The 26,859-nt window shown below is 43.4% G+C and overlaps 1 protein-coding gene across 5 annotated transcripts in view; it reads right to left on the bottom strand.

Annotated features, from left to right (window-relative positions):
• The window catches only part of ADISSP (adipose secreted signaling protein), a 183,612-nt gene that overhangs the window by 100,310 nt on the left and 56,443 nt on the right, over nt 1–26,859 (bottom strand). For all 5 annotated transcript variants that reach the window (XM_075572792.1, XM_075572819.1, XM_075572810.1 and 2 more), the window contains exons 3-4: nt 15,234–15,376; nt 349–487 (exon numbers count right to left, since the gene is read on the bottom strand). In XM_075572792.1, the coding sequence (XP_075428907.1) occupies nt 349–487; nt 15,234–15,376 (282 nt within the window). The remainder of the gene's footprint in view (nt 1–348; nt 488–15,233; nt 15,377–26,859) is intronic.

The raw sequence follows: 26,859 nt of genomic DNA, 5'->3' as shown, positions 1-26,859 counted from the left end.
GGGATTCCCCCTACAGCACCAAAACAGATAAGGACGGTTATATTTTCTTATTGGACTTTTGTATTTGCTGTACATGTTTTGGGGTGGTAACCAATTTAGCTAGCCACCCAGTTAGAAAGGGCTGGAGTGGTGTAGCCAGTCTCCTAAGAGGAGTAAGCGTTTATTTTATGATTTGTTTTGCCTTAAAGGGACGGTGTGCCTATTATGTAGTTATTACTGTGCAGTAATAAAAACCCTGTTCAACAAACCCCAAGGATTCCTGCCTTAATCTGGGACAAAAGACCCCACAACGTGACGGGAGCATCACAATACATACATTTCAGTAGATAAGGACCACACAAATATTACCTTCAGATAACGGTGTGATGTTGATCACTTTGAGGTGGAGGTTAGGGAGCGGGACCACACATATACTCTTCCCAAGTCTTTGTACCGGAGGCAAAGCAAAGATGATTTCATATTTGTGCAGGATCTTCAGAAAACCGACCTGCAAAGAAGTGAAAAAAAATCTTTAAAGGCCTCGCAGTTAGCAGGGACCACGGTGCGCTGCGCCCTCCCGCCATCATGTTTTGGACGCAATACAGATTCCAAGGTTACAACCTTCATTGATTTAAATTCACTTGCAGTACAAATTTACAAATGGTGTCTCACATTGCACTGACAATATCCCAATGGGGGGGGGGCAGGAATTGTGATTAAAACCACAAAAAACGCCAATTTAAATAGAACCTTCAAATGACAAGCTACATAATGTACAACATGCCGAATTGGAAGGGACTACAAATCACAGACAGGCACAAAGAAAACAAAGTACATCAAAGAAAAGTAGAGATGTGTACCAAGATGGTGTAACCTGCTCCGAATGCAAAATGTTCATCCGCATTTGGCATATCTACACTACTATATAGCATGTTAATCTTGCGTTTTACATCTGGCGCAGCTCTTCGTAGCAGACGTCAAAGCCACTTAAACCCTATGGCTTTAATGCAAAAGCGAAGGAGAACTACACTAGATTTTAATACAAGCGCAGCACCCACGCATGACAAGCCTGGACCTGTCATAACTCAATATATGGCATTTTTAAACCTAAATTGTACTTTTAATCCCTGAAGCACCAGATGGATTAAAATACATAATATCTCATGACATTATCATGACAGGAGCAAAGCAGCGTGATAAGTTGACATAAAGCGGTGCAAAGTAAAACAAATTTAATTTGTATCCACTATTGGAGCAATTTCCGATCTGCTCTGCAAAACGAAATAAATCCCTTTTGCTGCCGTAGGAATCTGCAACACGAAAGTTTAAGTGTGGTCACCGCTTCAGCAGTAAGTGGCGATCCTCAGTTACCAAAGATAGCAAAATGTAGCTTCTAATCCTGTGACAAGTCTGGTCGTTATATTCTGCAAACGATCTAGTGCAGCGTTTCCCAAATGGTGGGTCGCGACCCGGCACCGGGCCACGGAACCAAAATTGCCGGGTCGCAGCGAGGCTGGCCGCCCGGTGGCTCCCGTCAACCCAGTCCCCCCCTCCCAGTCCCAGTTCCCCCCTCCCTCCCACCCACCCACCCAGTTCCCCCCTCCCTCCCACCCATCCAGTTCCCCCCCTCCCGACCTCCCACCCACCCAGTTCCCCCCTCCCGACCTCCCACCCACCCAGTTCCCCCCTCCCTTCCACCCACCCAGTCACTGTCACCCAGTGACTCTCTCCCACCCAGTGACTGTCACCCAGTCACTGTCTCCCACCCACCCACCCACTCACCCACAGTCTCCCACACACCCACCCAGTCACTGCCACCCACCCAAGTGTCCCAGTTCCCCCCTCCCTCCCACCCAGTTCCCCCCACCCACCCAGTCCCCCCCTCCCTCCCACCCACCCAGTTCCCCCCTCCCTCCCACCCACCCAGTCCCAGTTCCCCCCTCCCTCTCACCCACCCAGTCCCAGTTCCCCCCTCCCACCCACCCAGTCCCCCCCTCCCTCCCACCCACCCAGTCCCAGTTCCCCCCTCCCTCCCACCCACCCAGTCCCAGTTCCCCCCTCCCTCTCACCCACCCAGTCCCAGTTCCCCCCTCCCTCCCACCCACCCAGTCCCAGTTCCCCCCTCCCTCCCACCCAGTCCCAGTTCCCCCCCTCCCTCCCACCCACCCAGTTCCCCCCTCCCTCCCACCCACCCAGTCCCAGTTCCCCCCTCCCTCCCACCCACCCAGTCCCAGTTCCCCCCTCCCTCCCACCCACCCAGTCCCAGTTCCCCCCTCCCTCCCACCCACCCAGTTCCCCCCTCCCACCCATACTAAGCAAGTTGAAAGCATGTGATAGAACACAGAGCAAATATGACAACTAATTAATAACAAAGACTATTGAACGGTGAATGCTTGTGTCCCAACTCTCCTCTGACTTTTTACATGGTCAGAACCCTTTATACTAAGCGGCGATAGTTTGGAAGGTACCATATGGGCCATTCATGTTAAAGTAGTCCAGGTGGCACTTAATTGGTTTTAATATATGCAGCATTTGATTACCTTTATTGAAAATTAATTACCTATGTTGCCTGATCAATTCGTTCTTCCATAATTGATCAGCAGTTATGTGCCTTAGAGCAGTTTGGGGGTCAACTCCAGTCCTCAAGCTTAACCCAACAGGTCAGGTTTTCAGGATGTGCCAGCTTCAGCACAGGTGGTTCAATCAGAGGCTCCGTCTTCGACTGAGCCACCTGTGCTGAAGCTGGGATATACTGAAAACCTGACCTGTTGGGGGGTGGGGGGGGGGGGGTTGAGGACAGGAATTGAGCACCCCCAGCCTTACAGCATAGCACCACAGTCTTAACACTATATATATATGTATATATGAGCCTTAAACTGTTGTATAAAGTGACAGGCTGAATAAAGCCAGGGTTTAAGTTCCCCCATATCAGTCTCCCTGAGTGTGCCCCTGCACGTCTCTTACAAGGGGTCACTGACCTGCAGGTTTTACCAACAGAAATTAAACAAGCACCCCCCCCCCCCCCCCCCGTAAACTGAGAACCCAAATTCCCCACAAATATAATATATAATATACCTGCCCTATTAGGGGTCTTGAGGGTTGGAGTTGAGCCCCTGCCTCAGAGAGGACACCGTATAACAGGCTGCGCGTTCTGAATGAAACTCTCCCAGGACAGACTCCCTTAGAACGGGAACGCCCCTCTCCCTCTTTCCTAATATGCTCCTACTAAAAAGCCACGAACGAGCCTGCCACCATGGGCGACATTTTTAGAATTGCTTCCGAGCGAGCTCAGAGATTTGTGATGACAGCAATTCAATAGCTTCATTAATGGATGTGTTGATTTCCAGCCAACATCCCACTTGGCCTCCTAGTAAGGGCCATACGTTCTCATTCTCACATCTGTGCTGACCGACATGAACAGCACAAGCAAGAGGTAAGATTTTTCTTGCATCCACATTGTGCCGTTCTGAACATATGTAATTATGTATGTATGTATAACAAGAAAAGAAAGCGCCCGATCCTAGTGCAGCATGAAAAAATACAATTTAATAAAAATGAATATGAATAAAACCAACAAATGCGAACTCACAAACACAGGATAAATAAATGCATATAATGAGTATACTCATTCGCCAACCGCCCACGTTGTGCCTTGGATGGCGCGCCCTCTCTCTGTCTGGGTTTTCTCAGCTCTGCTGAACTGACATCCAGCAGGGGATACAGGAAAAAGCTCACCACAATGTGACCCGGAAGTCCTCCACAATGTTAGTGTATCCGGATATGAGGTCTGCAGTGCGTGACCCCGCGATGCAGGGGCTGATCAGAGAAGTCTCTCTGCACTCCCAAAGGCAGTCCGTAATGAGGTGGGCAGTGAGGATAGAGTCAAAATGTATATCCCGGTGTGACAGCAGCTAAAAAACGCTCTTCTCTACGCGTTTCTTCACATAAAGTGATTTCATCAGGAGATATCTGACCAGTCTACGTCAGAACATATTTATAGTGATGAGTCAATCAACCACTTGGTAGCTTAATTAGTATAAACACATGTGTGATGACAATTAAAGGAACAAACATTAATTGAAGACAATGAGTGTCCTGTTCATAGTGCACAACACCTTGCAATATCAATTAGTTATATAATTAAAAATTGGCAGATCAATAATGTTATCAAATGCGGGGTCACGCACTGCAGACCTCATATCCGGATACACTAACATTGTGGAGGACTTCCGGGTCACATTGTGGTGAGCTTTTTCCTGTATCCCCTGCTGGATGTCAGTTCAGTAGAGCTGAGAAAACCCAGACAGAGAGAGGGCGCGCCATCCAAGGCACAACGTGGGCGGTTGGCGAATGAGTATACTCATTATATGCATTTATTTATCCTGTGTTTGTGAGTTCGCATTTGTTGGTTTTATTCATATTCATTTTTATTAAATTGTATTTTTTCATGCTGCACTAGGATCGGGCGCTTTCTTTTCTTGTTGTTCACAGATTTCTGGGAGTTCGTTGGTCCTTGATGAGAGCAGCCAGATCCTAGCATGGACCCTTGGTTTGGTTGATATATTTTTACATTTTTCACATTTTTCATTTTTATTTTTATTTTTATCTTTGACACACTTAGTGTCATTTTTTCTGTATTTTTCCATTCATCATTCATTTAGTATCATTCAGGAGGGATTCATTAGTGCAGTAGTCATAACTACCAACACATGCCATTTTATTATATTTGTATTGTTCACTGGCATATATTTGTGTTTACAGCAGCTTTTTAAACATTGGCACTCAGCATTTTATTATAACATATTGCATGTATTTTTATTAGTGTGAGTCAATCATCCATAATACTGTTGCATTCACTTTTGCCATTCACCTTTGCTATATCCATTTAATACAATCATTTGGTAATTAGTCTGATTTTACACCTGAGGAGCGCAGTCTATTCTTTGTTTGTTATAATGTATGTATGTATGTATGTATGTATGCATGTATGTCTTTATATGTCTCCCATCTTCTTTACATGTACCACGTAAAACTAGTCTCCCACGCACAGGGATTCTGTGGCCAACTATACCGTACACAGCCCTTCAGATTATGAAGAACAAACCCAATGCGTACATTTGAAGCACCTCGCCCTCTACAACAAAAGGACACTGCTAACGGAGCGGGTTCTAGGAGGCAAAAGAAACAAGGAGGAAGTAATAGGGGGGAGATTTACTGAAGGGGCAGTTTCTGCATCACATTGTACATTGTATAGCACATCCGATGTCACCGCTCAGGTTTCTTTTCCCTTGCACGCTAATTACGTATTTAATTAAAAAATTATTAAAAATGCTAAAAATGATTAGAATAGTTACTAAGCCCATCTCAATCAGTGACGTAACTGAACTACAAAGACTTATCTGAGAAGACCAAGATAAAACCGTTCTCCGACAAGATCCTCTTTAGTCTGCATGGAAAACAGCTCTGCCTGGTAAGGTATTGTATGTCTTTATTTATATAGCGCCATTAATGTACATAGCGCTTCACAGAAGTAATACACGTGGTAATCAAATAAATAACAGATAATATAAATAACAGATCATGGGAATAAGTGCTTCAGACATAAAAGTAACATTAAGGAAGAGGAGTCCCTGCCCCGAGGAGCTTACAGTCTAATTGGTAGGTAGGGAGAACGTACAGAGACAGTAGGAGGGAAGAATATACAGTAGACGTTGCCATGCGAACACTACTTCAGGCTTTTGGCCTTTTTACATACAAATGACACTAAAATGCGCAGCTAGAATTTTTTTTTACAAACAAACAGGAGTTGGGGATCCGCTATAGTGAGAAAGACATTGCGCTCACTTTCAAGGCAAGGATATTTTTAAGGTGAACTGTAACCAGAATCCCTTTAGACACGTTGATCCTCCAGATAAACATTTTTGTATGGGAATATTTTTTTTTTTTACGCTACTTTTTATTTTGACAATCACATTTCATTATAAAAAAAAAAAAGGTACTTTAAATAAACCCCCAAATATTTAATCATTTTAGTGTCAACAATTGTTAATTTCCAAAAAAAAAAAAAAAAAATCTTAACGGAATAAAAAAAATTGGATATACTTTGTTAATTTTAGATTGCACTTTACACAGTTGCTGTATCTCCTTTGTCCCATACTTGAGGTCTGATACACTAAACTTCGATAAGTGCATTAATGCAGGTTAAGTGCCCTTTTCAAGCAATATTGCATGTGTGGTACCTAGTCACAGTTTTGATAACATGTGAATATCGCACTAAAATGACTTTTTAACGAGCTGTAACACTCTGGATGTAACAAGTAGTGCGGTAGCTGAAAAACTGTAGCAGGGGGCCTCCGGAGCTGAACCGCATTAATTTGAATTTCGGGGACCGCCTGCTTCCCGAGTTACAGGCCCCGGTATGGGGTGCCGGTATCCCCGTGAAGTTTGAATGTCCCGGTCACGTGATGCGGGAGATTTAAACAATGCAGAGAGATACCGGCACCCCATATCGGGGCCTGCAACTCGGGAAGCAGGCGGTCCCCGAGACTCAAATTAATGCGGTTTAGCTCCGGAGGCCCCCTGCTACAATACTATGTTATTCAAATTTAAATTAAAACTGCGCAATCACCTGTAAGATCTGTGCAGGGAGGTGCAGCCCTCTCTGTGCAGCACTCATAGACTACTGCAGTGACACGTAGTGCGGATTTGCCTTTTTTTAGCGCACGACAAAAAAAAAACTTGCAATTTTTCTTAGTAAATTCCGTTTTGGCAAATATCTTATACTGCTGTAAGAACCCGCAAACCCGCTCAGTAATGCACTGAACTTATCGAAGTTTAGTGAATAGGCCCCTTAGCTGTGTAAGCGATTTAATGCAGCAGACAAAAGATCAAGGAAATCCACATAAATTGGAATGGAAGCAAAAAAAGAGTGAGACACCTAGTGGGAGCTCAATTGCATGTCACTACCCAGAATCCCTGGCAACAGCTTAACCACTGTATGACATGTGACAATGGGATGGAAGAAGCAGGTTTGTGAGCCTGTGTAAGACATGCAAACGTATTCTCTCTAGGCTGCAGAATGGAAATCTATTTGTATGATGCCTACAGCAGACTTGTAAATAAATACCGTACAGAAAAAGTTGGAGTGTAAAGGGTTAAGTATCTTGCACTTTACTTTGGTTTCCAACCAAGCAATAAAACCTGATATTTATCTGTGCCGCATACTCTTGTCTGCTTCTCCACTGTAACCCTGGGCAGTCAGTGGGAAATGTTCCTGCAAAGCTGCAGTAATAGTATTACACCGACCACATGGGTTTATAATTTGCTTTTAGCCTTACAAATTTCTCTACCACTTATTGTGCTAATAACGTACACAGCTTCTGTGTTCAGAACAGAGAAATCATCATGGGATCGAGCGTCTTTTATGCTTTTGTATTTATTTTTTTTGCCCTAGATATATCTGACCCTTTTCTACTTAATGGGGAAAAAAATGGCCAGTCTTTCAGTATAGAAACCTCCATTATTCCCCCAACATGTCCACAATGGCATGGAAAGACACCCATTACTTACCTGTATACACTATTTGCCGTTTCCACCTGAGGAAAAGTTCACTTGTCCCCAGAAATGTAGTATTCACCCAGTCTTACCTGGGTGAATGGCCCGATATGACCCTATCCTACAGATGTGTGCGTTCATTTACTTTTTCAATAAGATTTGCCCTGTGCCAGATTTTGCGGTGATCCGGTCAGAGAATTGACAGCACCAGCACAACTACTTAAATAATAATCTACAGAAAGTTTACGGCAATTATGTACATTTCTTATTTACTTCAGGTCATGTGCCCCAAAGACATCATTAAAAAAAAAAAAAAAAACACCAGCGCCCACAATGATAAAATGTCCACTGAGTCTAAGATAAAGTCCAAGCTATTGTGATGCAAGATCAGGCTCCAATCAGTAGATCCGTGACATGCAGAAAAATATAAAAAGAAAAAAAAACATCAGTGTGCATAGTAATAACAACTGACATAAAACAATACTGACTGACAACAAACAACATAAAACATGAAACACAGAAGCTGATGACATACAAAACTAATTTATTAAGACAAGGAAGCCTGTTGTAGCGGATCATTAGGGGTTAATACCCCAAACCCTACTTACAACAGGATCGTATAAAACATGCGTTGAGCACCAGACAATGGCAATAGTCTGGACGAAGGTGGTCCTCTGCAGACACCTGCACAGGTGGGGGTAATCGCACACTCCTCCCTCTGGCCGCAAGGATCTCAGCAATGGCGCAGCAGCTTGCAGGGACCTCTCCGACAGTCTGTGTATGCTGTGAGGTGAAAACGCGTGACGCACTTCCGACTTCCTCCAAGGCGCCATGACCTCTGTCCCTACGCGTTTCGTGACGTCACTTCCTGTTCAGGGAGCTGGACAGGTGCACACTGGGCATGGATGCTTGAATGTAACAAGGATGGGCGCCAGGAACCTATTTGTATGACTCACCAAGTAAGGCCTCAGAGATTCTTCAGAGATGAAAACCAGTTAAATCCAGGTCAATTACGGAACGTGGTGAAATGTCAACTTCAATAGATTTTTCTTCGTGTTTTTGGAAATGGCAAGAGTGACAAGGGAGCAGGTTTCTGGAAACGATACGAAGCCTTTGAATAAACACATTGTGCTGGATTGGTAATAAAGTAACACCTGGTATACTACTTGTTTCAGATTTAAGAACATGGAAAATAAAGATATGTTTTTTTTGACGAGTTAAGGGGACTGGACCTCACCCATTTTCACCCTAGTTTTAACATTTAGAGTTCCACAATACTCTATGAACATCAGCTTTAAAGGTGCAGAGCCACCGCATGTTTACTGGCATGTTGTTGATTAACGCCACTCCCATCGGTCATTGACTCCTCTCAGACCTCAGTTTGCTACCTGTGTTTCTCCCTGCACTTCGCCTCAGAACTTTGGGGACTATTTCAAGATAAAAGTGGATTCGATTCACCGAGGTATCCCTTCTGTATCCTCCTCCTATTCTACACCACCTCTACTGCCTTCCTGGACTCTTTTCCTCTGACACAGAAGAGGATGCGTCACTGATGATCTGTTCTCCTACCTCTTACCGTCCACACACACACACACACACACACACTTTACCCTTACTCAAAAACAGCAAACTTGATCCTACCGGTATTTCTAATTATTCCATTGTTTCTCTCCTGCCTTTTGCCTCTAAACTCCTTGAATGTCTTGTATTCTCTCGCTTGCTCCATTGTTACAGCCTATTATCCTCCTCGGATCCTCTACAATCTGACTTCCGTACTGCTCACTCCACCGAAACAGCCCTCACCAAAATCTGTAAGGGCTCTATCCTGGATTTCCCCTTCCCTCTGTTTGTACTTGCAGTGCCTCGTTTGCCAACACCTCCTAATCCTCCGTTGATCTGTGGGCCTACCCCAGGGGCTCTGTCCTGGGACCTCTTCCCTCGACACACGCTCTCAAGGTGACCTGATCATATCTCTTGCATTCAATTATCACCTCTATTAGAACACAAATTTAGACGATAGTCTGTCTCTCCGCTAGATCATCTTGGATGGCCCCCAACCGACTCAAACTTAACAGGTCAAAAATGGACCTCCCAAGCCGGCCCCTACTTCTTCCTTCTACATTACTGTTAGCAGAAAAGAAGAAAGTTGTCCTCCAGAGCATGGTTTTGATGGTCACCCCCAATTCACATAATTGTTTGTGGAGGATTTGGAAACACCTCCTTGGACTCTTGCTGCGGGACTGAGCGACTTTGAGTATATACTTTACATTGTTTTCTAAGAGTATTTCTTTATCCATTGTGTGTGGTACTCAGTTGGCACTACTAGTGCTTTGTTATTACCGTTAGCAGCACTATCATACATCCAGTACCACAAGCACGCTGCTTAGGCGTCAGTAAGGAATCGGGGGACATGTCCCCTCCTTACCTCAATTGAGTGCCGGAGCAACCGCTGCCTCCCCCACCTCCTCCCCGAAATGCTTCATACATTGCGGTATACCACAAACAATGCATGTAATATACAGTATATAGTTTTCCCCTGATTCCCATCAGGAAAGTCATCTGAATGCAGCTCGTTATACATTATAAAATCCCTACTCTAAATGAAAACAATGCAAGACAACACATCTAAAAACGCCACGGCCTGCTTATCCATTAACATGAGGAATAACCTTGACAAAAGGTCATATTTACCAAGCAGCCATGCACTATACGACACATGTCATTTACGGCTTAGCACGTATGTCCCTGGAGCCATCACTGCATCTATTTGCAGAACATCTGTCTGCCCTCAGCCAGTACAGGGACACTGTTGGAGTTATTGAATCCTATTGGTTTGTCAGGTTCAGCAGTTGAAGGTGTATGTTGTCCTACTGTATAGATATGAGTTCTGTCAGGGGCACGGTTACAACACGTCACAGCGCAGACGCCAAGACTTCACACAAACAAAACTCCATCCACATGGGCTCAAAATAATAAGCTGGTAAAAAGGGCTTTTAACATATAGACCAAATATGGCATTATAATCAATCCTTGATTTATTCTAAAGAATAAGAAAATAAGTACGTGCTGGTCAAAGACGTTATGAACTTGGATATACATCTAAAAATAATCCCTCAATTGTGTTAACATCGGTAAAAGAAACATTGCAACATAGTATTTATATATGGTTTTATAAACGTTTTAACATGTCTTTTTCCCCACTAAATTCTTGGTTCGTTATTTTAGTTAATTTATCATATTTTAAAACATTAACCACATAATAATGTACATTTATCATTGTAATTAATGAAATGTACAAATTTAATGTTTGGGGAATTAAAATGTGAATGTACATTGAAGGGATGAATGGTTCCAGAGAGGGATTCGGACTGGTACAGAATGGTTCCAGAGAGGGATTCGGACTGGTATAGAATGGTTCCAGAGAAGGATTCGGACTGGTATAGAATGGTTCCAGAGAGGGATTAGGACTGGTACAGAATGGTTCCAGAGAGGGATTAGGACTGGTACAGAATGGTTCCAGAGAAGGGTTAGGACTGGTACAGAATGGTTCCAGAGAGGGATTCGGACTGGTATAGAATGGTTCCAGAGAGGGATTCGGACTGGTAGAGAATGGTTCCAGAGAGGGATTAGGACTGGTATAGAATGGTTCCAGAGAAGGATTCGGACTGGTATAGAATGGTTCCAGAGAGGGATTCGGACTGGTACAGAATGGTTCCAGAGAGGGATTCGGACTGGTACAGAATGGTTCCAGAGAGGGATTAGGACTGGTATAGAATGGTTCCAGAGAAGGATTCGGACTGGTATAGAATGGTTCCAGAGAGGGATTAGGACTGGTATAGAATGGTTCCAGAGAAGGATTCGGACTGGTATAGAATGGTTCCAGAGAGGGATTAGGACTGGTATAGAATGGTTACTTTCGCTCTCAATGGTGTGTGAAGTAAAAACGTCTTGTGTTAGATTGTATCATTTTAATTTACCTTTGTTTTTTTTGTTTTTTAAACGGTGTGGGACTCACCGCTATTCATTTCACTTATTTTTATATGTGTATTTGTTTGTTTTTATTATATAAATGTATTTGATAGGATTGAAATCTCACTTATATTTTCACATTGTCCTTTAGAACCCTGAAGGGGTTAATTTGGGTTGAGCCACACACACTCATTTATAATTAACACTTTGTCACACATTTATCACACAAAGAGCAGCCTAGGTTTTTGTTTGCTACAGAATAGAAAGGTAATGTTCGCACTGAATACACAACACCACAAGATTAAAAACTCTCTGCCTGAGGACATGAAGATACAGGCAACTAGAGAGCACCATTCTATCTGGTACAGAATGCAAAGTAAGGTGAAGGTCAGGTCGCTGGTCTTTATTTTCATTTCCAAACCATCATCAAAAAAAATCTATCACTTGTGAGCACATCTCAGACAGGTCTGCAACCCGACTTTTAACATTATCTCTTAACATATAATACTTCCACTGCAGCCAGGAATGATGGGAAATGGCATGCAAATGAGCACAGATGGTTATCAAAATATCTACCGAAATGTCCATGTTTGAAAGTACAGCAGGCTAAATTAAATAGCCATTTATGGAGTAAGGATATATTGATTGCACTAAACTAGTTATTTCAAACTTTATTTTGGTTAAGTAACCCTATGTGAAATTCTGAGGAGCCCAAACCCTCTTTAATAGCGCGTCTGAGATCAGATGCATTGTAAGGAACCCCAACCCTCTCTAATAGTGCGTCTGAGATCAGATGCATTGTAAGGAACCCCAACCCTCTCCAATAGCGTGTCTGAGATCAGATGCATTGTAAGGAACCCCGACCCTCTCTAATAGCGCGCCTGAGATCAGATGAATTGTAAATTCTTCTGTATTTGGTACAATTTTCAAATGACACAAAGATTGCAGGGAACCCTTTAGGGATGCCCGGGGAACCCAAGGGTTATTAGGAACCCTAGTTGAAAAACACTGCTCTAAATGATCACTAGGACAGGATACAGCATTGAATACAACTCCTGATTCATTATTCCGTTCCATATGTAAAGAAGTCATCACAATTACAAAAAACTGTTTTTAAACAGTTCTTAATACTTATTGCAGGTCTCCCCTGAACCAGAAGATCCTGTGTGTACAATATTATCAACACTAGCATTACAAAAGAATTTTTTAAAAAAATATGCATGTGCTCCAAAAATCTTGTAGAATTTGCATAATGTAAAAACGTGCAATGAAACAAATTGCATCACTAGCTTAATTCAGTGATTCTAAAAAGGCGATTCAGGAGCACTAAAGGTTTGTAGAGAGTCTCCAAAAAATTAAAAAATGGCGGATCCCAATCATAAAATCTTGAGCCCGTGTGGGGACTGTGCAATTAGTAAGGCCCTGAACGGCACCATAGGCAGAGCTTATAGTGCCAGCGATGGCGACGTCATGCTGCGCCGCGCCTACTACAAAAGGCGCACGTGACGGCGTCAATACATTTGTTTTGATGCGACGTCGCAGGCACTATAAGCGCGGCCTTAGTGTGGCTGGTATAGCAAGCACCCAAAGCAGCAAGGCATTGTGGGGCGTGACTTTGAAGCTCCAGCACAGAGTGACCGCTATACCTCCCACGTTGTCTGCACACACTGAGGTCTTAATAAACGTGTTCCCCCACTATACACAAATGGACTAAAATAAATAAATTAAAAAAATACCACAAATAAAAAACACATCAGTTCTAAATGAAAAGTAAATTCTGGAGCCCAGTACAGTGAGTTCCAACATTAGGGCCTGTAGCTTAGTACTGACAGACTGACATTACACCTGTAGCTTAGTACTGACAGACTGACATTACACCTGTAGCTTAGTACTGACAGACTGACATTACACCTGTAGCTTAGTACTGACAGACTGACATTACACCTGTAGCTTAGTACTGACAGACTGACATTACACCTGTAGCTTAGTACTGACAGACTGACATTACACCTGTAGCTTAGTACTGACAGACTGACATTACACCTGTAGCTTAGTACTGACAGACTGACATTAAACCTGTAGCTTAGTACTGACAGACTGACATTACACCTGAAGCTTTTTCAATCTGGAGTCTATTCACCAAGCTCCAAATATAACAGGAGTGGCTATAGGGTTCTTGGGGCCCTGGGCAAGAGTCATTGGGGGCCACTTTGAGGTTTGAATTTGATGACCTACCATATAAAGCAATTTGGCAAGTATCGTAATACATTCAGTGTAATTAATAATCACAACTCGCGTGAAGAATATTGCAATTTACATAATACATGAAGAATATACATTATATCAATACTGCACTCCAACAGTTACACAAGTCATAAATAACAGAAAGTGAAATGCTGTTACCTGCAAATGTAATGTAATGTAATGCCCTTACTTACCTTCTAGCTGCCAAACTGGTGCAAAAAAAGCACTAGATTACCAAAGGGGTTAAAAAAAAATATTATAATAACTTATTTAATGACCGTTTTAGCACCTTTGCGTGCTAAACGTTCTATGTAAATGATTTTTCCAGCATACATTGTGTTTTATTTATGTGCTGCATACAAACTCCCTGGTTCACATATATCTATGGGGTAGTATGGACAGGACTATGCTGTATATTTCTAGCACCCACAATCCCTGCAAGCTCTGAACACACAATATATATTCGTGTCAAAAATGAGCGCTATTGGATTTGTGACAAAATGTATACAACAAAAGACAAAAATCCCCCATGCTATATCTAATATCACAAATTCTATAGTTAAATACTAAAGTCTGTCCCATTGGATGTAGCATTGTGGATTTTTATCTTTTGTTACATACATTTGGTCACAAAGCCAATAGCACTCCTTTTGACACCAATACATATGGTGTGGTGGGTGTTGTGCGTTCAGAGCTTGCGGGGATTGTGTGTGTTTGTAAAATATCAACTGGCAACAGTAGTTGGAAGCCAAGTGACCCCACCTCCCTGGGTTTAAGCTCACCCCCTTCCCACTTATTAAGTAGCAGGTGTTCCCATGTTCCTGTGCAGGACAGGTCTATTAAGACCTTTTTCCCGCCACTGCAGAGGTAAATGAGAATGCTCACAGGTAGCGTTAGGACCTGCTTACTGGTCATGCCGTGACGTGGCTGCATACTGGTCATGCCGTGACGTGGCTGCATACTGGTCATGCCGTGACGTGGCTGCATACTGGTCATGCCGTGACGTGGCTGCATACTAGTCATGCCGTGACGTGGCTGCATACTAGTCATGCCGTGACGTGGCTGCATACTGGTCATGCCGTGACGTGGCTGCAGGCTTATAGCGCTTTGGCCAAAGAGTTTAACGAAATGACCCTTACAAATAAAAACACCCAAGTATTTAACTATATCATTTGTCCCGTTGGATGTAGTATTGGGGATGTTTGCCTTTTGTTCGATGTTTCTAGCACCTGCAGAATACTTTATTGTATTTTCTGATACATTTTGCGTGCAGCCTACACTTATTTCTTTGTTGCTCATAAATACACCCCCTCCCCCACCCCCAAATCTTTACATTTGAAGAAAAAACTAATCATTCTAATGATAACGTCCCATCCATGTAACTTGCAATATAATAAAATAATATGTAGTTCTCCGACAGAGGATCCATCCCTTCTTTTTAAATGGTTCCGTTTCAATTAAAAGCGTAAAATCGGTGACATTTTTACCTTAACTAAAATGTTTCCATCGTCTTCCTGGGAGACCATAACCACAGAGTCATGCAGCTTCTCATCGAAGTGGACATGGTTGTGGGATCCGGCTTCTTGAAGCCCTGGAGCAAAGCGAACTCCAGCCACTTTAGGCTTTGCACCTGTGAAATGGGAAAGAAGTTAAACGCAGCATTAAGGAAGGATTTCACTCTGTGAAGCCTCAAAACACATCTATAAAAGTTCGGGGTGTGAAGAAACATGGGATTGTGGTTAATATACAGTTTAACAAGACACGGCTTAAGCGGCATACAGAAGAAAGGATGAGGGGATTCAATGCAAAGCTGGATAGCTTAAAAGATTAAAGGACTTCTTGTGAAGACTGTCACAAGAGTAAAGATGTTATACCTCAGGCATGTAAGAGGCAGCAACAACCAGAGGGTACGTTTCACTTGGCACAGAATATGAAAAATCACAAATACTGCAGACTAAGGCTGGGGCCATAGAGGGGGGGAGCAGTGCTGAGGCACAGCTTCAGCAGGCGAGCCAGCGGGCACGATCGGGAGACGGGGGGAGGTGGTGGGAGGCGGGGCAGTGACGTCGCTGGGCCAATCGCCCGCGATGCACTGACGTCAACGTCACGGCGCCGTGACGTTGACGCTGCTTCGCGCTGATTGGATGTTTTCAGCCGACAGCCCGCTGAAAAACAGCTTGGCTGTCGGCTGAAAAATCCAACTCCTCAGCACGCCTGCGGACGCTCGCGTGAGCCCCCTCTAAAGACATCCTCATTGAGGATGCAGGGGCTCAGCGCGGAGCGTCCGCACTGCTCAGCGCGGCTTGTCCTTCTATGGACGCAGCCTAACATAGGTGCTTATTGCTTCAATACCAACAAATATGTATTCAATGCAATCTGCAGCAGACCAAGTTCTTGTTTTTATCTTCACAGAGGGAGTCGTTTCCAATGTAGAAAGGTTTGTCTCCAATCACCTTCAATCTAAAGATAAAAAAAAGACTTAAAAAAAAAAATGTTGAAGTCAGTAAACAGGGGTTTAACCCTTTGGGTTCCCCGTGACTCAACCATCGCGTCATGGGGTCTGGCCCTATAATATAGTGGCTATGTCATGGATTTTCTGCTCGTTGCGGAAGAGGTGGGAAGAGGTTACAGCCAAGAGAGGAATGGAAGAGGACTTCTCTTCTGTTCCAGTCACCAATGAAGTCGCGATCACTCCGTGGTGCTGCGGCCCCATCTGCACTGAAAGGGTGGAGGAACTTAAAGTAGCGAAAATATACTTGACATTAACAAATGTGTTGGTGTTTTTAACCTGAATACACACACACACAAAAAACATTTTTTTATATCTATAAGATTGCACAGCAAAGCAGCACGTTTATTAAGATGACCATAAAATGAAAGGTCACACTCACAAAAAAAATTCAATTTTTGTCGGCTCTAAATTCTTCCGCGCTCACAAGGGCCGGCCCGATAGAGCTGCGGCATTTTGTTTGCGCCGATCGCACTATGGACGCAGCCCAAGAGGAGACACTAAGCACAGCATGGACTAAGGAACGTATACAGAGGCTAATCAGTGGTACAGTGTGCACGCAGGTTACGCTATTCTGTTTTCATACTAGACTAATATCAAAACACACGAAATCCAATTTTTCCCCCTAAAAAAAGAAAAAGTTAAACCAAGTTAAAAAAAAAAAAAAAAACAAGGATATATATATTACCCTGCTCCTTTCTGCACTCACCGTTTACCCCCTCCCCACATCATCATGTCCTGCTCCACTTTGCACTCCCTTAGCCTGCGGCCAGGCAGGGAGCGAGCGAGCGAGCTTGTGCGTGGTGACGTCACGTGCTCTGCTCGGCCGGGTGATTTGTGGTTGGATAGGTGCGCGCGGGGGTGGGGGGTGCGCGGCCATGACATCACAGAGCTGGTTCGCCCTCATTGGGCGAGCCGCTCATGTGACACGCCAGCGAGTGTGTAAATCAAATTTGTTTGCTCTGCAATCAGCTAAACGGCCAGCATGAGCGCCCACTCAGCATCACCCTGGACGAGGCCTTACTGTGTCTGCTCCTCTCTGTGCACACTACACTCCCTCCTCTCATCTGTCTCCTCCTCTCCTTGCCATCTCCACTGCCATTAAAATCCCCTCCACCACCCCATGTTTCCTGGGTGAGTGCAAGGTCGCTCACTCTGTCACGGGGGGGGGGGGGGGGGGGGGGAGGCATGTATGCATATCTTTATTTATATAGCGCAGACAGTGTACTGCACGCTTTCTAAAGGCAGTACAGGGAATTATAATACAATAAGTGCAGCAAAGTCATACAACAGGAAAGCAAATCCCTGTCCGAAGTGTCAAGTTCTTGTATTCTTCACCTTCAATTTGAACTCCAGACATTTCATGTGACATTTAACATATTACACAGCCAATGTGCAGTCTCATTACACAGGCTGTGCATCCTCATTGGCTGTCTCTGGGTGAGTGTTGTTCAGCCTATCACAGAGGGAAGTGCAGACATCTTTAGAGATACAGCTAGATCTAACCATCTATTTCTTTATTAATTGAGTAATTGATTAATTATTCTCCAAGTTTCGAAAATAGAAAAGTATTGGCATTTCACACACCTAACATCACACGGTCTAGTAAACAATATAAAAAAATATATAATTTAAAAAGGGGGCGGGGCTACCATTATGTCAAAATCTAGAATCATAAAATAAAACACAGAACAAGATCTGTAATGTGTCTATCTACATTCAGACCGTTTCTCATGATCTGCATTCCTGCAGGTTGAGCAGTGTACGTGGTCTACACTATACTAAGAGCAAAACAAGCAAGGCTTCTTCAGCCAAGTGTCAGCCATACTGTCAAGAGTTAATGGCGTTCTCAGTCCGCCCTCCGGTCTAGAGACAGGGCAGCCCTCAGTGATGTGGTTCAAAGTTTAAACCCCACTGCAACAGCACAGTGAGCCATTACACAGGCCCCACATATACTGTAAGGGAGACTGCACAAGGACCGTCTCCTGTGTGCAAGGTTATCAAGGGCACCCACAAAGCGGCCGGGGTGACGGCCTGATGAATCAGTGACTGCGTTATGTAGGACGATTTCAAGCCTGAATAATAAAGATGTTATATTGTCTATATACATATTGTATTCAGAATGTAACTAGTTAAAATAATTTTTTTACAGGACACACACACACACACTTCAGTAAATCTAGCGCACCCAAATATCTTGACAAGGATTTTACCCAGGTTTTCACATCTGCAGCAGCGGTTAAAAAACGGGGGGTAGCTATATTAATCCGGAACAGCATTCCGTTCGAAGTGCAGCTAACTAAACGTGATATTGATGGTAGATACATTATTGTTGTAGGAGCACATAGGGGGCATAGAGAATCACGCTGGCCTGCTTGTACGCCCCCAGCGAGAAGAGCACGATCTTTTTCGATAAGTTTTTCAGAACCCTGAACTCAGTAGCCCAAGGGTGCGTTGTGCTAGCTGGTGACTTTAACATGGTCATGCAACCGCACCTGGATAGGTCAGGGGGTGTAGGTCAATACAACAAAGGAGCGGGTGTATCTTTGCGCCGGGGCCTCAAGACCAACCAGTTATCAGATATATGGAGGGAATTACATCCGGCAGACAGGGATTACACTTTCTTCTCTCACCCCCATGGCTCGTACAGCAGAATTGATTACTTTTTTGTATCCTGTCAACTGGTTCCTATGGTTACCCGAGCTGGGATCCATGATATTTCATGGTCTGACCATGCGCCAATAGAGCTAAGGTGCAATAATATCTGAACTGATAGACCTGGGACGAATTGGAAACTTAATGAATCAATCTTAAAAATTCCCGATATCTGTGATATCATTGGTAACGAGATAGACCAATTCTTTACTATAAATACAGGCTCTGTCGACTCACAGTTAGCTATATGGGAAGCCCATAAAGCAACATTACACGGCACGTTAATCAATATCACAGCCAGACGAAAACGAGAGAGACACCAAAATTGTCAATCGCCAAACCAAATTACAGACTCTCTCTTCGAAACATAAAAAAACTTTAGACCCTAAAAATCCACAGGAGGTAAAAGATGCCAAAATTGAACTCAACATGCTACTAGCTTCCAGAGCTGACAATTCACCGAGTTGGTCAAGGAGGAAATTTTACAAGAAAGCGAACAGGCCGGATACAATGCTGGCCCGCATGCTAAAGGACAGGCAAGCCAAGTATAACATCCAAGCTATACGCTTAAAATCTGGTACCCCCACGTCTAATCCTCAGAAAATAGTAAACGAATTTGGCTCCTTCTATGAAACACTGTATAACGGTGAAAAAGTGGCACATAACTCTATAACGAGCGGTGCCCTAAGGGATTTGTTAACCAGCTCGAAACTAGGGAGATTGACTGACACAGATAGAGCAGCTTTGAATGCTGACTTCACTATTGAAGAACTGTCTCAGGCCATTAAAGAGCTGAAACCATCAAAGGCCCCTGGGCCAGATGGATTCTCAGGGCTTTACTATAAGAAATGTATAAAGCTACTCGCCCCAAGGTTGCTCCGCATGTTTAACGCAATTTTAGCGGGAGCCCCCATCCCCAAGGAGATGTTAAAGGCGTCAATATCACTAATTCATAAAACTGGAAAAGACCCACTAGATTTCAAAAGTTACCGGCCTATATCATTAATTAACACTGATGTTAAATTATACGCTAAATTATTGGCCAATAGACTTGTCTCATCCTACCCAGACTTATACACCCAGATCAAGTCGGATTTATCAAGGGCCGGCAAGCAGCAGATAATACACGACGATTTATTGATCTGTTGGATTTGGCAAATAGTAAAACAACTCAAAGCATGTTGTGAAGTCTGGATGCAGAAAAAGCTTTCGATAGGATAGACTGGCCATATTTAAAAGAGACGCTTGCAACATTTGGCTTTGGAGATCAGGTGAGCGAAGCGATTCTGTCGCTGTACTCTAACCCTACCGCCAGGGTCATACACCAAGGCTACCCCTCTCTGCCATTCCAAATAAAGAGTGGCACAAGACAGGGCTGCCCATTATCCCCTCTTTTATTTGACCTATGTATCAAACCACTGGCGGCACAAATCAGAGGAAACCCAGACATCTCAGGGTTAAACGCATACTCCCAGACCCATAAAGCGGTCCTGTACGCGGATGACATCCTCCTGATTATCACAAAACCCTTTACTTCCCTACCAAACCTATTCGACCTACTAGACCGATTCACTAAGGTCTCCGGCTTCAAAATTAATCAATCCAAGTCGGAAGCCCTCAATGTCAACCTCCCTAGACACACGGAGAAATTACTAAAATTGAATTTCAAATTTAACTGGCAACAAAACCACATAAAATACTTGGGTGTCCACATCACCAAAACTGTAACAGACATGTACAATGCAAATTACCCCAACCTGATTCGGACCTTAAAATCTGATTTACAGAAGTGGACATCCAAAAGGATATCCTGGATTGGACGTATCTATAGTGTCAAAATGAACTTACTCCCCCGTATATTATACCTCTTCCAAACTCTTCCAGTGCCACTCAGATGGAGGGACTTGCACTGACTCCAATCTGAAATCTCCAAATTTATCTGGGGAGGTAAAAAACCGAGAGTAAGTAAATTAAATATGAAAAGATCTGTGGTGGCGGGCGGCCTAGCAGTACCCTGCCTGGTATCATATTACAAGCCGCGGCACAATTAAGCTAGATTGTACAATGGCAATCTAACCCAAAGTTGAAGAGATGGGTGGAATTAGAAAATGCTGCATGTGCACCTCTGGAACTAAGCAGCTTAATTTGGTTACCTAAAGCGGCGCGAAAATTCGACACCATGCTGCTCTCCTCTGTGGCCAACTCATTGTCAATCTGGGAGTCTACGAAAATTCGGCATTCCCTCACGACAAAACATTCCATGGTGACACCCATATGGAATAATCCTGAATTCGCTCCGGGTCTATCAGTAGGTAATATCTCAATCTGGAGACAGAGGGGCTACAATCGGATTATAGATCTGTAGGGCCATGACAGAAAAATCAAAAAATTCGACCATATCAGGCAAGAAAAAGAGATTCCCCACTCAGAATTCTTTAGATACCTACAGATCCGAGCATTTTATAACAAATTTGCCCCATACCCCCTATTAACATCTTTCGAAAAGCTCTGTCTGGCTGAGACCGACACGAAGGGACTTACATCTCAGCTATACGGAGAAGTGATCAGTTCTGGTGAACATGAACAGCAGATACCCTCATTCCGATCTCAATGGGAAACGGATTTGGGAGAAAACTTGGAGGACGAAGAATGGAGCGCTATATTTATGGCCACAGCAAAGAGCTCCATATGCACCACTCAAGGAGAACGCATATAAAGTCCTAATGCGATGGTACCTCACCTCACTGAAATTATCAAGGTTTGTGCCAGGATCCTACCCCGTGTGCCCCCGCCAGTGCGGAGGAACAGCCGACCTGTTACATATGCTGTTGGCTTGCCCACGGATCTCTCCACTATGGGAGGCGATTAGACATTGGATTCAGAGACTGTTCGATATCACAATTCCCCCAGACCCGTGGTTGTTCCTCCTGAACAGGCCACTGATGGGCCTTTCCAAAGCACATAACAAACTAATTGCCCATTTTGCAATTGCAACGCTGTGCGAGATCGCAGCATTATGGAAACAATCTGATATTCCAACCATCCCAAAGATTCGGAATCGAATTTGGTTCATTTGCCAGATGGAAAAATTAACGAGTTTAGTTAAAGACACTGGTGACAATTTTCTAAATGTCTGGACGCCCTGGCTGGCACAGACAGATATCCCGGGGATAGAGAGGACCTCAATATGGCTCTGATAGCTGTGGATGCGTTCTCCTTGGGAGGGGCTTGCAAGTGGTATTCTCTGTCCCCCAGGACCCTATATAGCAGCATTATAATGTCAGCAATGTGAGAGGCGACTCAGCCCGCAAGTGTTTGGGATGCTCGGTGCCGGGCCTCGTATTGCATCCCCTACCACCGCACTCCCCTTACCTCACCCCCAACCTCCCCTTTTCCCCTCCCCATTCCGCCCAGACCTCCCCTCCCCTTTTTTTTTTGTTTTATTGTGAGTGTGTCTTGTCTCCCCCTTTAAGTTGTGTTAAAAGTGTCTGTTTGTCCACTTAAGTAGGGACGGCTTGCACTGTATGGTCCACACCAAAATACCCGGAAGACCAGGTCCCGAAGCACAGTCGGACCTCGTTGCTACTTACACAGTTGTTAAATTATTGTTTACATACAAGACAAAAGTATTCTGTAATGTATTTTCTGCTGTTTTGATTCAATAAAAATTTAAGTTACAAAAAAAAAGTAATTTAGTATTAAGTTAGAAATGATATTGAAAAATGATTAGCTGCCTTTGCAAAGATAAGGCATAAATCAGTCTGGAGACAGGCAGGTGTAGAAATGTTTTGCGTGACTTCAGAATCCATCCTGTTTTATGAATTTCCATTTTGCATGAAACTTGGTGTGTTTAATGTCTGCTGAGTTGACTAGTATATGGTCATGAGTTTGGAATCAAAGATTAGTTAAATAGTTAGCAAGACAATACACTAGAGATCGGTCTTAAAAGATTAGGAACGTAGTTAATCCTATAGTTACTTAGTGACAGAACAAGAGTTTTGCGGTCAAAGTAAATATCGCTAAATGAAGAGACCGTGTTCTAATATTGATTATTGACTAAGAACATTGGACTCAGTGAGAAAAACAGGCGATTGCTAGGTTAAAGATTGTTTAAAAAGAAAATGTATGAAAATTTAACTTGGATGTATAGAATTCAGAATCATTTGACATCACCAAGCTAAGGACTCTCCACTCGAGAACTAAATTCTATATGCCTGAAAACCTGATGTAACTGACTGACATGATGCTGTAAAAGACGTTTTCTATTGTCTCTGAATAAACGGAGAAAGAACCGGACCGTGGACTATTTGGTATATATTGAAAGGCGAGACATTTATTTGCACCCATCTAATGAAGCAAATGTTCACGTTCCTTCTATTTATGGATCATTCTGCACCTCACATCAAGATCGTTAAAATACATAAAAACTAGGTTACTATTAGTAGAAACATTACAAATGTAAGTTCTCCAAAAAAGTTAAATATCCACAGAAAAAAAAGTAAATGCAAACCTGTTGCATCAAGACCAACTAAAAATAAAAAAATCTGGCCGATAAAGAACATAAATGAAACAAGGCGCCAACAAGAATATATTGGAGAGAAATGCAAGGTGGAGAAAGCCCTGTAAATAGCACTCACTGATCCTCCATCCGAATTGCTTTATCTGGATAACTCCACACAATACATATAGCCTATTTAAATACAAAATAAAATCCATCAGGGGACCATGAATTAGTCCCCAATAAAATATCCATCAGGGGACCATGAATTAGTCCCCAATAAAATATCCATCAGGGGACCATGAATTAGTCCCCAATAAAATATCAGGAAAATAAATTCTGAACCATAGGGGAAAAAAAGTTGCCCTGCAAACACCTCCAACAGGATATCCAAAAAGAGGGATTAGAGCAGTGGTAAGCAACATGATATACGTCAAGGGTTGCACAGTCCATAAAACAGTCCATATACATACTGGTGAGTACTGCCCCCCACTCCTCTCCTTACACTGGGCACTAGCGATTAGCACGGTCATTAGGCAATGGAGGGAGGAGGAAAAAGTTACGATCCACAGCAGCGACATCTCCACTCTCTCTGCACTGGGAAAATAGGGCTGCTGGTGCGGCCAGTAGTTGAGGCTGCATGTTGTCCACCAATGCATTAGAGTTAATGGGATGGAGTGAGAAACAAAAATTGTTCTTCCCTAGCCCAGAGCTCTGAGAAAAGTCCCTACCCAAGTTCTCATGTCTTGCCAATTCTATTACAGATGTAATAGCAGAGGGAGCATAGCCTGGTGCCATACAAGATGGCTGCAAAAACAGAGCTCTGAATTGGGAGAACATCTGTAAACATGAAAGAGAAGAAGCTGTGGATGAGGGCAGATTAAGAAAGCTGAACATCTGGGGAGCTCGAGGATATAATGCTTGTGAAGTTATTACAAGATTTAGCCATAACCTTGAAACCGCAAGGAGCAGAGGCCTGGCTGGTGGCGCCTCCTGGCTGACTCTGGGGAATAAGGGAGGCGTTGCTGGCATCTGTGCGTCACCTGTCTCTGGGATGCACCAGTAATTATTCCAGAACGTTACGTTTTCTTGGAGGCTGACCGAATAGTCTCTGGTTAGAGTTTATTGTCCTCTAAACACGTCACTTTTAGTGGGCCATAAGTAGGTTTGCCAGGTGTCCAGTATTGAACCAGGCTGTACTGTATTTGGACACACTGTACAGTAAAAAAAATTTTAGAGGCAATACCAGACATGTATGTGTCCTGTGATACCTCTCTGGGCAAAGTGACCTGACAGGCCTGGGGGGCTGGGCAGCTTTCTCCATCCTGATAGGTAATGCAACCAATTGTGAGGAGATGCCAAGGAGGAAACAGCATGGAGAAAAGAGGCGAGAGCGGTGTATTTGGTCTAATATTTTTGAAGAAGCCACCTGACAACCCTAACCATAAGTGATAGGCCCCTTCTCAATTAAGTCTTCTTTGTAGTTCTGCACAGACCCAGAAAAAGTCATTTTAATCTCAAACTTGCTACATTAACCCCTGAAGCACCATATTGATTAAAATACATAATATCTCATGATATCATGACAAGTAAATTTCCGGGTGTGAATATACATGTGTAGGAACTTGTAGTGCTTGGTGATTGTATGAAATTAACAGGAGTTCATTAAGTGAATAACCAATGCAACAAAGCAGACAAATAATAATAATAGCATGTCCTTGCATAGCGCTGCTAGTTTTACGTAGCGCTTTACAGACACATTTTGTCTGGCACAAGTCCCTGCCCCGTGGAGCTTACAATCTATGTTTTTGGTGCCAGAGGAAGATAAAGTGACTTGCCCAAGATCACAAGGAGTCGACACCGGTAATTGAACCCTGCTTCAAACTCAGTGCCAGTCAGTGTCTTTACTCACTGAGCTGCTCCTTCTCCCTAAATGGAGGACCTTATTTACCAACGTATACAATTTACCAACGTATACAATTCTCACTGCAAAGAATGGATCAGCAGTGAGGAGGATGCATCCGAAGCAATAATCTTTCTGTGTGGTAACATCTCCCGGTGGTTGAGGGTGGTACAGGAAAAGGGCAGGGGAACATATGAGATTTCCCAGCATACTTTACCAGATACAGATGTATAATGGGTAACAAAAAGCTTCCATCATACAATGTATTACCTAGTGTCCATCCACATCCCACTGGTTTTCCAATCTTGTTATAGTCTTTTAAACATATAAAAGAAAATGGGAATACATTAAGTGTACAATTTTCCTACAGTATTTGCACATCCAGAACTTCACTAAACTGTTAAAATGACGTTCATAGTTCCACAACCAGTTTATTTGTATTACTGTATCCCCTTTTCCTTTTGTGTAGTATGTTGTGTTTACCTCATTATGTATGTTTGAAAATGCTCAATAAAAAATTAAGTAATAATAATAAAAAAAATGGCGTTCATAAATCGCACCAACCAAAAGAAGAAAAACAAAAAGCATGTTGACGCAAAAATAAGACATAGCTTACTGGATGCATTGTTAGCTAGGCAGTATATAAAATAAACCTGAACTTACAGAAATAGGAGTTTCTGTTAGCAATGGGGTTTTATATAGTTGGTACTTTACACCTAAATGATTGAAACAAATATTCCCAGGAACAGAGCAATGCTGGAGAGGGTGCGGCATGTAGGGTCACCAGGTGTCCGGTTTTGAACCGGACTGACCGGTATTTTGCTACTGCGTCCAGTAAAAAATGAGTTAATACCGGACATGTATGTGTCTGGTATTACCTCTCAATGTGCGGTGGGAGTGCGAGCTGGGTCACCAACAGGTGAGAGCCGGGACAGGTGTCTCGGCGGCCAGAACAAAACTAGTTGCCGTGGGGTCCTGGCTCTCCACTCAGCTGTGGGCCCATATTTGGTGGCTGTGCCCTGTGACAAAGCCATTCTGGACCATGATCCAAAACTTAATAGAAAAGGTGGCAGGGGTCAATAGCCCTCTGGATCCAACTATATTTATATTATCGAAACCTACAGAAAATATAAACCGGCACATAGGTAAATTAACCACATCTATATTAATGGCTGCTAGGCGCTCTATCCCAGCGGCCTGGAAGAAACCTACCCCTCCATTACAAAGAGTAGTGCAGAGAATTAGGGAGGTCGAGCTAATGGAGAGGCAGACGGCCTTCCTAAAGCATACAACAAAAAAATTCTGTAAGGTTTGGGAGCTCAGAGACGATAGACCGGAATAACCGCGAGATGAGGAATTCGAGGAGCGAGGAGACCAGAAAGCATAGGTGAGGACCTGATCTGTATACAGAATGTGTTTGATAGAGGCCGTCAATGTCTATACAGTAACATGAAGTACCTCGAGATAAAGAATGTATAAAAATAAGCATTAAGACACTATATTAAATGGTTCGACAGTGGTGGTACCTCTCCCTTTTCCCCTCCCACC

Source organism: Ascaphus truei, chromosome 1 (genome assembly GCF_040206685.1).
Source record: "Ascaphus truei isolate aAscTru1 chromosome 1, aAscTru1.hap1, whole genome shotgun sequence".
NCBI lineage: Eukaryota > Metazoa > Chordata > Amphibia > Anura > Ascaphidae > Ascaphus > Ascaphus truei.
Note: the sequence above shows the minus strand (reverse complement) of the source record. Positions and strands in the feature narration are given on the sequence as shown.